Genomic DNA, 12,088 nt, shown 5'->3' with positions numbered 1-12,088 from the left:
AATAAAAGAAATTGTTTGGAAAAGCAAGTCTTAATTACTGTCGAATTGTATATTCGTCAATATCGTCAATAAATTGAAGATACATTAGGAGTTACGTTCTTGCTACCGTTGCCATAAGCGTTAGAGAAAGAGACGACAGACAGACTGACGCCGTAACGCGTTACGTAACGAAGCGGTTTACTCATCCATAACAAATTATCACTTCAAAACAACACTGAGTCGTCGTGTTATTCCGCCGAGACAAATACCACCGACACCTCATCCCTCCAATCGTATATCAATAAAAGACTAATTAAAAAAGTTCATAAATTTATTAATAATACAAACACTACATGATATTCATATTTTGGACGGATTCATTAATAATATTGTTACATTTATTGGACTTAAACTAAAAACACTTCGATTGCCGAACACCAAACATAACCAACCAGAAGGAGTTATTGTGACATCTCAATAATCTATAATATATAAAATTCTCGTGTCGCGGTGTTTGTTCCTTAACTCCTCCGAAATTTCTCAACCGATTCTCATGAAATTTTGTGTGCACATCGGGTAGCTCTGACAATCGGTCAACATCTATTTTTCATACCCTTATATATTAAGGGTGATCTACCAAAAAAAAAAACCTAGAAATAATGTATATGGCAAAACAATGCTTGTCGGGTCAGCTAGTAATTAATAAATATCTTTTTCGGAGTCGTATATTTCGCTGCGTTAACTTCAAACTAGACCTGACGTCACATGTTCCTATAACCCTCTCTATCTGACACCGATTGAATTATTAACTGTATTAATGTTCTTGTGCTTATTTTTTAAACAAGAAAAAATATTTATTCTGTCAATATTATAATATCAAATGGACGTTATTTACAACTTGTGGGTAGACTACAAACTGTTATATAAGTAGCATCTTTTTTGCATGCAGTACGCGCCGTGTGCGACTAAAGACAGCAATAGTTTAGAGTGAGAGCGCATGATCGCCGCCGCCATTTTAGATTCGTTTGGCGCGTCTTATAGTATAGTTACAATTGAATTGAAGTAGCTTAATTTTTTTTTTAAATGCCTTACACCTTGAACTACTTATAAACAAAAATGTATTCTATCAGTTAGAAAAATTGAACAGTCTCTTTTCGATGCCTCCAATGAACACTACGCTAACTCCAAATTCGTAGGTTTATTTTGTTTGTCCTACCTAAGCTGATAGCCCTAGCGGCTATGTCAGCGTAACCCTAACTTTAGTAGGTGAGCTCACGGGGCTCAAACCTGACGATGTTCCTAACACGAACCCTAGCAAGAGCCGTGCTTCGCAGAATCTACCACCGGATCGGAAACGCGACCCACTGAGAAGATCCGGCGAGAAACTCAGTGGGCTGTGTCTGAGAGTTAATTTACTCGTCGAGCCCTTCGTCGCAAGCGACGGGTTCGACGAGAACGGTGACCGGTGCTTGAAGTACCTAAAAGCACCGTTAGTGGATCGGGAGGATCCGAGATGACGTGTTTTGGGCGACGTCGACTGCTTTCCATTCTGTCCGCAGGATCGGGAATGTAGTTACCGGCGGCCACGATGAGAGGGTTCTCGTGTCGTGCCGCTTTATCGAAGGTTTACAGGAGGAGCATTTAAACGAAAAAAGTTGATAAAATCTTTATTATTGCAGATATATTTATGGTTTTTTCTTGTGTAACTAGCCGATTTACTCTTGCTTCGAACCCCATCAATAATGATTTGTAATACTTTTAAAATAGTGAAGCGATTTGCGTGAAAAACGAAAATTTCAAAATTTTCAGTTAGAGTAGTGTTTCATTGGAGGCATCGTTTTAGTCTAGAAAAGGATAAAGTACTCTTCCCGTCTCTTTTAAATTAACCGCATACTTTAAGCATTAAAATTGAAAAGATAAAAAAAAAATACAATACTTCAATTACATTTTTGGCGCTTATCAAAGAAAAAAAAAAAAGCCTTTCGGATTAAACCACTTCAATTTTAAAGGTGCAATATTTCTAAGTTAATTCTAAAATAACATACAATAAACTAAGTGCCAATTAATTACTGACGTATTGCAATTATGACTTTTAAAAAGTCATCGACGTGAACACACTCAAAAGCTCAATGTACAAAGAGCGAATAAAGTTCATAGTTTCTTCATATAATTAATATTGATTAAAATAAAACTTAGAAAAATAAAAACTACCCTACATTTGAAATATTCAAAAAATATATCTCTAAAATTGTTATTTCTTTTTAGAAAAAAAACTATTAAATGCAATATCAATAACATTCAATAGACCACAAGTAAATAATCAAAACTTCATACAATAAAAACAAAAAAAACTCACAGAGCTTAGAATCGCCGTTATGAAGTCGTCGTGGCCTAAAGGATAAAACGAAAAAGAACTACCGACATAAAATCGTAAAAGTGATTTTTCGTAAGCGTGTGTGCAACTGGCTTAAGCTAAAGAAAATACTACGGTGTATGTTTCCTTAAATATCACTGCGATATTATTTAAATCAACTTCGATTTGTTGTGACAATAAAAAACATTAATCTATCAAAAATAAAGAGTCCCTTAAATACTTAAACATCATATGCGTCGATAAAAGAAAATTACTTAAAATAAATCTAGTTAAAGTAGGACGGAAGATACATAAAACCAATAAGGGCATATTTAAAAATAAAAACTAAAAAAAAAACTAAAATTTCAGTTCTGCATTTCTAAGTTCGCACATTGAAATTTATCGCGCGTGAAAAACTAAAGTTCCTTTAAGCGATTAACTGTGTGGACGAGCTCACGGTCGTCCTAGTGATAAGTCGTCACCGGAGCCCATGGACATCAACAACACAAACGCCGCCACCCAACTACAGACATGAGTTCTAAGGTCTCAGTTAAAACGGCTGCCTTACTTTTCGGACCGAAACGCATTACTGCTTCACGGCAGAAACGGCCCCACATCTGGGTTGTTTTGAGACTAATTCACTGGGCAAATATCTGAGGAGTTGTGCCGCGGCGACATTTAACACGGCTGGGGCAGAAAACCGCGTTACATTTGTTACTCTTGTAAACCACGCAATGTAACAACAATAAAAGATAATTGGACTCGTTAGGTCAATGACCCTTCGAACAGCGGATCAATGGAATACAAAACAATATCGACAGTCTACCCGCGACCTTGGTGCTTGTAACATTTATATATAATCGTGGTCAAATCTCTTAAATAGTAATAAGTAATCTTGATAATAAAATTTCAAGTTAATATAACCATGTGCGAACCTCTCCATTACAAACAAGCAATTCTTACATATAAAATATGTAGGGTAGAACTAAGGAGCTCCATCTCAGTGTATTAGGACTTTTTGGCGGGAACGCGAGGAGTGAAGTTGTGTGATTTGCTTTATTTCGTCTATTTAGTGTTTCTTCAGGTTTCAATGTATAATAACGGTGGTTTATTAACTGTTTAATATAACTGTGAAAGTGCACAAATTTGAGAAAATAAAACAAAGCCGCTGGACGTAACTTCTCGGGATCCTCCAAAAAGTCCACTGAAAAAATCTCAGTCAATGACCACCGTTTTACTGAGATTATATTTCATCCCATATCATCTCACATAATTTCATTTAATTTCATCCTAGTTGGTTAATGTCTCAAATTCATTCATCACTCATTTTTCATATAAGTAAGAAATTAAAATAAGACATGACTTGAAGGTCTTAGTTACCAGATCATAAAATCCCTTTAAAAATCAGTGTATTAAAGAGTGTCCGCTGAAAGGGAGGTAATTAAGATGGCGCCACTGTAGCAAGAGGAAAGATTTTAGTAAAAACAGCGCCATAAACTACTACACTTTGCTCTGTTCAAAACTACTATATTCATATAATTTCCACTCCCTACACTAGCGATATGTCGGTGAGTCTTCCAACAACAACTTGCTGTTTACAGACGGACACTTTATCTACTTTTCCCCTATACAAGACGACGCTAGTTACTTCTACCCTCCTTAATACAAGATTATACACTTAAGAAGTTGTAGTCATAAAAAAAATCGATTAATAAAATCGATTCTGAAAAACATCAGATCCTTACTGAAGTTGTTACGGTGGAATTGATTAAAAAAAAAAAAAAAAGATATCATACAGGGGTTTCGAGACTTTCATTAAGCGGAACACACTCAGGAATCGAACCCTGCGCCTCGTGGCATCATATCTGCGAAGCCGGCATCGTGGACACCGTGCTGTGCGGGGTCGTCGGTCGCGACCCAGCTATGGACGCATTCAACGACGCCATTGTTCCCATCTGAGAAAGAAATACTGAATTTAGCAAACAAAGAAATACTCTTTTTTTTATTGCTTATATGGTTGGACGAGCTCACAGCCCACCTGGTGTTAAGTGGGTACTGGAGCCACTGGTTACTGCCTAAATTCGCCACCCACCTTGAGATATAAGTTCTAAGGTCTCAAGTATAGTTAAAACAACCCTTCAAACCGAAACGCATTACTGCTTTACGGAAGAAATAGGCAGGGCGGTGGTACCTAACCCGTGCGGACTCACAAGAGTAGGATCTCTTGTGAGTTAGTAATTACCATTAGTAATTACGCAAATTAAAATTTGCAAGTTTGATTTTTATTACACGATGTTATTCCTTCACCGTGTCGTAGTCAATCGTGAACATTTGTCAAGTACGTATTTCATTAGAATAATTGGTACCCCTGCCTGGTGGACCTGCGGGATTCGAACACCGGTGCATCGCTCGATACGAATGCACCGGACTTCTTATACTTTATTAAATGGCGCTAGTGTAGCAAGTGGAAATTATATCGAGCAGTGAAAGGCTATTTAAGCGACATTTATGTTTGCAATTAAAACTTCGATAAAGCGGCACGACACGAGATTCCTCTCATCGTGGCCGCCGGGAACTACATAGCCGATTCTGCGGACCGAATGGTAAACAGTCGACGTCGCCCAAAACACGTCATTACGGATCCTCCCGATCCACTAACGGTGCTTTTAGGTACCACAAGCACCGGTCAGCGTCCTCGTCGAACCCGTCTTGCGACGAGGAGCTCGACGAGTAAATACTGAGGCCTTACAACTCATATCTCAAGGAAGATAGCTGCATTTATGTTTTAGATGTCTATTGGCTCCGATTACCACTTAACACCATTGGGACCGTGAGCTCGTCCACCCATCTAGACAATAAAAAATCAAAAAGACCAGTGGTTCCATTCTTCGTCAGTTCCAAAAGCGATCACCGCTTACCCTCAGATGCGCCAAATCTTCGAGCTTGGTCAGATCAGCCAGCTCCAGATACAGGCTGTACACCAGCAGCCAACCGTAGACGCCACCCACGCAGAACACTATCCATATTAAGCACATCATGATGTTGTAAGCGAATATCATGTCGTTCACTATCGAAGCGAAAATAAACGCGAAGAAACGGAAAATGATGAAAACTCCGAAGGCGTACAGCCAGGGAACCGTTCGCTTTTCGTATTCCTGAAAAAAAAAAAATTTTGTCTATTGCATAGTGTATAACTAACAGCTTTATCTGTTAAGGTTTTTTTATAAAGACGTTATTAATCCTTATCCAAATAAATATGTTATTCGTTACAAGTATTTAATTTAAAAGAAATTTGCCCTTTACATAATTTGATTTCAATGAGTATTTTAGAAGAAGATATCGCAGTTTTAAAATAACATCGCAGCTAATTAGGGCTTAGGTTTTATTTGGCTTTGGTCAGGCTTCTACGACACTCATGAGCTAAGTTTGGGTTGGGGGTATTCTTAGGCGCCCATCACACGCAATTGCGATTGCATGCAGCAGAGATGCGAATGTTGCGATGGATGTGTGGAGTAACGAGAATGGATAGAATGCGGAATGAATATGTTAGAGGAAGTCTGAAAGTGGCACCTGTGACAAAGAAGCTGAGAAGTGCGTTTATGGGATGATATGGACGTGTTACGAGACGAAATGAAAATGAGTTTGGTAAGAGAATGTTAACTATGAATGTGGAAGGATAGAGGAAGAATGTAGAGGAAGAGGTAGACCTAAGAAGAAATGGATGGATTGCGTGAAAGACGATATGTGTAAGAGGGGAGTGAGCGAAGAAATGGTATATGATAGAGGAGTGTGGGAGGAGAAAACATGTTGCGCCGACCCCAGGTGACTGGGAGAAGGGACTGGAAGTTTTTACTTTTATTTTTATTGCTTAGATGGGTGGACGAGCTCACAACCCACCTGGTGTTAAGTGGTTACTGGAGACCATAGACATCTACAACGTAAACGCGCCACCCACCTCGAGATATAAGTTCTAAGGTCTCAGTATAGTTACAACGGCTACCCCACCCTTCGAACCGAAACGCATTACTGCTTTACGGCGGAAATAGGCGGGGTGGTGGTACCTACCCGTGCGGACTCCCAAGAGGTCCTACCACCAGTGATTACGCAAATTATAATTTTGCGGGTTTGATTTTTATTACACGATGTTATTCCTTCACCGTGGAAGTCAATCGTGAACATTTGTTGAGTACGTATTTCATTAGAAAAATTGGTACCCGCCTGCGGGATTCGAACACCGGTGCATCGCTGCACCGGACGTCTTATCCTTTAGGCCACGACGACTACTACGAAGAATGATGATTTAACATTAAAATTACATTACCTTCCTTAAAGCGTTGATTAATATTATGCTCGTTATCAACACGGCGATGGAACCCAACCATGAGAAAAGCGAAAATATTATCAAAACATTGCGTACTGAAAATGAAAAATAAATATATAATAAACCTTTTCTCATACAATTACATCTATATTATTTTAAAACGATTATAATTTAAGAATGCAATTTTTTAATGCTTTTTAATCCTACCTATGTTGATAGCATGGAGAAGCTATGTCCGCATAACTCTATCAAGAAGGTGATCTCACGGTGCTCAAACCTGACGATGTTGCTAACACTAACCCTAGCAAGAGCAGTGTTTCGCAGAATCCACCACCGGATCGGAAAGGCGATCAACTGAGAAGATCCGGCGAGAAACTCAGTGGACTGTGTCTGGGTTAATTTACTCGCCGAGCCCTTCGTCGCAAGCGACAGGTTCGACGAGGACGATGACCGGAGAATGCAAAGATAGTCTTATTTAAATGTTGTTAAACATATCTATAATCATTTTCATTTTTAATATAAATCTTTATTTTATTTCAGTAATTTAATTAATATTTTTAGGGTACACTGTTTCCCCTTAACATATTATGCAATCTATCTATGAAGACAATACAATAATCTCTTTGTGTACTACATAAGTACATAATATACTACTAGTATATTTATAGATACTAGTGATCGCCGGTTGTTCGAAATTCGACCATAATTAATTTCAATTATAAGTTTGAAATTTATGATAGTTCTATAGACACATTTCTATTATTCTATTATATACATAATAATTGTTCTACAATCACAGATTTCGCCACTGCAAATAATACATATTAAATACAAACAATATTAAACTATTCTTAATTTGACCATAGATTGTAACAATAAACAAGAGTATAAATGTGTGTGTTAGTGTGTGTATTGTTTTTTTTATTGATTTAATGTATTTTTTATGGATAATTAAAAAAATATATAAGCATTCTGCATTCCTTCTCTATATTCTCTGTAAGTATGAGAAATTTAATTTTCCTCCAACCATGCAATTTTCGTAAAAAGGGTACAACGTTTTTGCTTCACGTATTAATATATATACATTAATCTAAAATACTGCAAGAAAACTGTAACAACTTTAAGGATTACATTAAAAACGAATAGTGGTGGTGATTAGATATTATACGATGTGTAACCACAAGTAAAGTCGAAGCCAGTAATATTTAACTCACCTGGGGGGCTTCCAACGTAGACAAATTCATAACTGACAACATAGAAACCAGTATGATGGGATCCAGGCATCGCCATGTAAAGGCAGTACAAGTCGAAAACACTTTGTGCAAATGTGAAAATTGACATGAACTGAAATAAATTATAATATGAAATTGAGTATTGTCAATAACAGCGCTATTTACACTAAAGATTAGTGTATGTCGTGATGTCATATTGTTTATTTCATTTCCTCAATGTGTAGAATGTCTTGTTTGGAAATCGAAGTTTGAGTCCAAAAAGCCCCATGTTAAACCCATATTACCTTAAAAATTGGCACCTGCCTACAGGATTTGCACTCAAGTACACATAATGCTTGGAATGTTCCCAGGGATCTTTTCTTTAGGTCACAATACAATTTTTTTAAGGAATAAATGTGATTGTATTGACTAACTAATGAAACAAATGGCCATTAAAACAATGCATGTGTCGGCAAAAATTTATAAAAGGCCTTATTAAGCTGACATATAGAAAACCACACATAAAAAAAAAAACAACTAGTAACCATTATTCAATATTACTCATGGCCCATCCAGTAATAAGTGGTTACTGAAGCCTATGGACATCACAATGTAAATGCTGTCCCCGCCCACCTTGATACTTTAGGTTTATGTCTCAATCGTTTAATAATTACACATATACTTGCAGGTTTTGCTGCAGGTTGCTCCATTTTTATTCCACAATCTTATTCCTTTATTGTGGAAGTCATTCATGAACTTACTTACTAAGAAAACTAAATACTTATTTCATTACACAAAAACAGTAACTGTCTACAGGATTTGAACAGTCCAATAGTCACATCACTGGATAGGAGTACACCAGATGTCTTTTAGGCCACACCCATTACAAAAAACTATTATAGGAGTGTTCCGGAATAATCAAGTGGCAATGATACTGTTACACCAGTGGCCTGAGATACTCATTATCAAACATACCAAAGAAAGAAATGCAGTGAGCAATGATCCTCTCTGCAGGTCCAAAATGACTGCATCATGTAATATTGGCTTCTGGTACCATGGAACTCGTAGGGATCTCACCGACTTTGATGAGCGTAGATTTGTTGATGACCTGAAAGAATAATTATGGTTTTTCGTATGCGCATTTCCAATACTGAGATGGTGTCTGCCATATTGGTGGTGATTGATAATGATTGCAAAATACTTTAGAATTTTAGCAAATCTATCGGGTTTTGCAATAAAATACAAACATAAATAACACTAAATAAACAGAGAATACAGCCGTAAGGTTTGCTAAAATTTTGAACTAGTATGGACAAGATTTTTGAATACTACGAAGTATCAGTATGAAAATTACTTAAATAAACTATTTCAACTTACTTCCCTGTGTAATGAGAATACACAGACGGTGTAGAACGATAAGTGGTCGGTGTTTTTCGACCGTACATTTTTGAATTCGTTTTATTAGTGTCGAAGCTGTAACACCATGAAATCTTTAATTACGCAGATCCTCTCGTCTAAAGCACATTCAAAATTCTTATTTATACGCAACCAGGCTATTTTAAGTTTAAATGTACATAGTCTTATGGTAATAAATGCATTTGATTCAAAAGGCCACGCCTGTAAACAGCTTCTTCTGAACAACTTTGTTAGGAATCCGAAATGTCAATTTCTTAACGTTATTTGGACAAATGAAATAGTACATTTTGACATTTGACGTCTCACACATTTGCATTTTTTTGTTCTTTTCATTTGTCTTTCTTATATTTTGATACGTTTCTAGAGACTGTTTTGCGGAATTTATTGTTATGGTTCTCTTTAACACAGGAAATATTTTCCGTCGAGTGTCTTTGAAAGATTGAAGCTAAATATGTTACATTATGAATTACTAGACGAAGTTCTAAATGTAAGTGTATTATTACCATAGTGGTGAAGGCTTTTAGGTTTAATTTCTAATTTATCTTAATTCATTTCTTAGATCTTCAGTTCCTGTTGTACCCCAAACCATCTATCATTTCATCACAAGGCTTAGTTATTAAATTAAATAAAAGCATAACGTCAAATAATATAACGCTGAACAGAAGATACTCACTAAATTCTGGACCTTAAAGTATTGTCGCTTTAAACAAAAGAGTAAAATCATAAAACTATTCTAATCTTTGACAAACAAATGTATAAAACACGGTCGATTTTTCAGTGTCTATTTCAAAACACACTACAAGTACACGATTCGGTGGCAATGTCAAAAGTCAAAATCGAAACAATTTCAGGTGCTTAAATTTACGATAAATATACATTTAGAAATGGAGGATACAACAACACAGCAGAAAAATAAGACGACTATAGTAAAAGATGAAATCGACGGAAAGTATTACGACGCGATCAGCTATAAAACCCACGACGGCTTATGTTGTACGTGAGCAAATATTTGTTTCAATCAAAAATTTTAATTAGTTGACGATTCTATTTTGCTGGCTCAGGTACTGTTAAAGTCCTTAATATTCTTCATCCGATCGATCATCAATATCCTTTAAATGTAAATAATCTCACATTAATATTAGCTGTGAAACATTCCGTATTCAACACAGACATCTCCACAATACCAAACCATACCATATATGCGTACCGTATCGTGCCGTACTGTGCCGTGCCGTGCCACGTCGTACCGTGCCGTACCGTAAAATGGGGCGATTAGGGACAAATTCCAACTTTATGAGCAATTTTAAGGTAGTTGTTGATGTATATAATGCTATATCAGGATCAAAATGATTGAGTCTTGGGGGCATCTTTGTTGTCTAATTTAAAATTATGCAACTAGCATTCCAGTTTAAGCAAAAAATGCAAAAATAGGTGTAATCCCTATTTACCCGAAAATTGCGGTTAATTGGGACGAAATGAGAAATTTGCTAGGGTTGGCACTACTTTTATTTTTATATATAGTTTTAATTTATTTATTTATTTAGTTGCACCAACAAAGTGATCATCAATAAAAAAAATTGAAAAACTGACAAAAGTACATGGCAGACATCACCTCAATTATAGTTGCAATCGACAGTGCTGATATTTCTATCTGGGTTAAGAGATTAGGTGTGTCGGTTATTCCATGGATTAATCAGATGAATACCCCCACTCTGAACAAATATTAAATATTTTATTATGTATTACTTAGACACTTTTGTCCACCTTGAGATTTCATTGATCTTGTTACATGTCTCTGCAAAATCGACTTGCTTATATTAAATTGCTTATCTATTTCAACTAAAGACTTATTCCCAATTTCGCTTTGAATAAACCAGATTTTTACCAACAAATTTAAAAAATATTGTTATAACTACATAGACAACCCTACAAACCTGTACCTATTTATACTTAGGTCGTTTCCATTTCACGTATTCTCATCCCAATTGGCCCCTTTTTCGTTGTTATTTGTACCTAAGACGTCCCCAATATCCCCAAAAACAACAGATTTTTACATGTATTTTTATTTAATCAAATACATTAAAACCAATAACAACTGAGACTTACCTTTAATATATATGCTGGTTCAAACACTAAATAACGTTTATAAATCATAGTCGTCTTCTATTATTATCAAATAAATAAAAGAGAGCAAAGTTTCTAGCACTAAAATAATTACCACCACAGGAAGTTAATTTGAAACGCGATTTTTTATAAGTTAGCAGCTATTATCATGCATATTCAGAGTTGTTTTGTGAACTTTCAACATTCTACTATTAAACTACAAAAAATGGAAGATTTTGCAACGAATATAAAACTTATATTGAGCGTCGAAAGATTTTCCCGGTTTTTTCCCGATTCGCCTCTCAATCCCTAATCGCCCCATTTTACCGGTACCGTACTGCTCCGTACAGTACCGCGCCGTAATAAGCTCGATCAACAAAGCGCCCGTATTTAAATGTGTACCGCCCGTATTTTAGGTGTCTGTCACAAAACTCCGCTGCAAACGAGAATCTACCACAGCCATTTATTTTGCACCGAATGTTTTCATAAGTACATATGGACAGCACCGAAAAGAGACTGTTCGGGAGACGTGGATAAGCCACAGGGAAATAATTGAAGCAAATCGAGAAGTAAACTGTTCCACTTAAAAACAATTTGTGAAAAAGTTGCAATTCTCTTGTGTGGGCTTAAATAAAATTTCATGTGTAATATCGTTCATAAAATTGACTTGAATTCGTTTTATTTGGGCTTTTACGAATTGAAGAT

At 36.3% G+C, this 12,088-nt stretch overlaps 2 protein-coding genes across 4 annotated transcripts; one reads left to right on the top strand and one right to left on the bottom strand.

Moving 5' to 3' along the window:
* Positions 1-292: 292 nt before the first annotated feature.
* On the bottom strand, positions 293-9,599 carry LOC101743652 (uncharacterized). Of its 2 annotated transcripts, XM_038019390.2 has the most exons (7): positions 9,414-9,599; positions 9,242-9,337; positions 8,840-8,972; positions 7,868-7,997; positions 6,654-6,748; positions 5,251-5,487; positions 293-4,287 (listed from the first exon to the last, which is right to left on the bottom strand). In XM_038019390.2, the coding sequence occupies exons 2-7, from the start codon at positions 9,307-9,309 to the stop codon at positions 4,192-4,194; spliced, it is 759 nt and encodes a 252-aa protein (XP_037875318.1). In that variant the 5' UTR covers positions 9,310-9,337; positions 9,414-9,599; the 3' UTR covers positions 293-4,191. The 2 variants fall into 2 exon arrangements, with proteins under 2 accessions (XP_037875318.1, XP_062531383.1); XM_062675399.1 differs by having other exon boundaries at positions 9,242-9,599.
* LOC101743896 (uncharacterized) lies at positions 9,570-12,049 on the top strand. 2 transcript variants are annotated; one of them, XM_004930736.5, is made up of 3 exons: positions 9,570-9,767; positions 10,132-10,273; positions 11,800-12,049. In XM_004930736.5, exons 1-3 carry the CDS (start codon positions 9,732-9,734, stop codon positions 11,937-11,939), a joined length of 318 nt encoding a protein of 105 aa, XP_004930793.1. In that variant the 5' UTR covers positions 9,570-9,731; the 3' UTR covers positions 11,940-12,049. The 2 variants fall into 2 exon arrangements, 1 of the variants encoding a protein (XP_004930793.1); XR_001139997.4 differs by having other exon boundaries at positions 9,592-9,767; positions 10,059-10,273.
* The last annotated feature ends 39 nt before the right edge of the window (positions 12,050-12,088 follow it).

The sequence above is a fragment of the Bombyx mori genome, chromosome 23 (genome assembly GCF_030269925.1).
Source record: "Bombyx mori chromosome 23, ASM3026992v2".
Lineage (NCBI taxonomy): Eukaryota > Metazoa > Arthropoda > Insecta > Lepidoptera > Bombycidae > Bombyx > Bombyx mori.
This window is presented reverse-complemented; position numbering and strand designations above follow the sequence as displayed.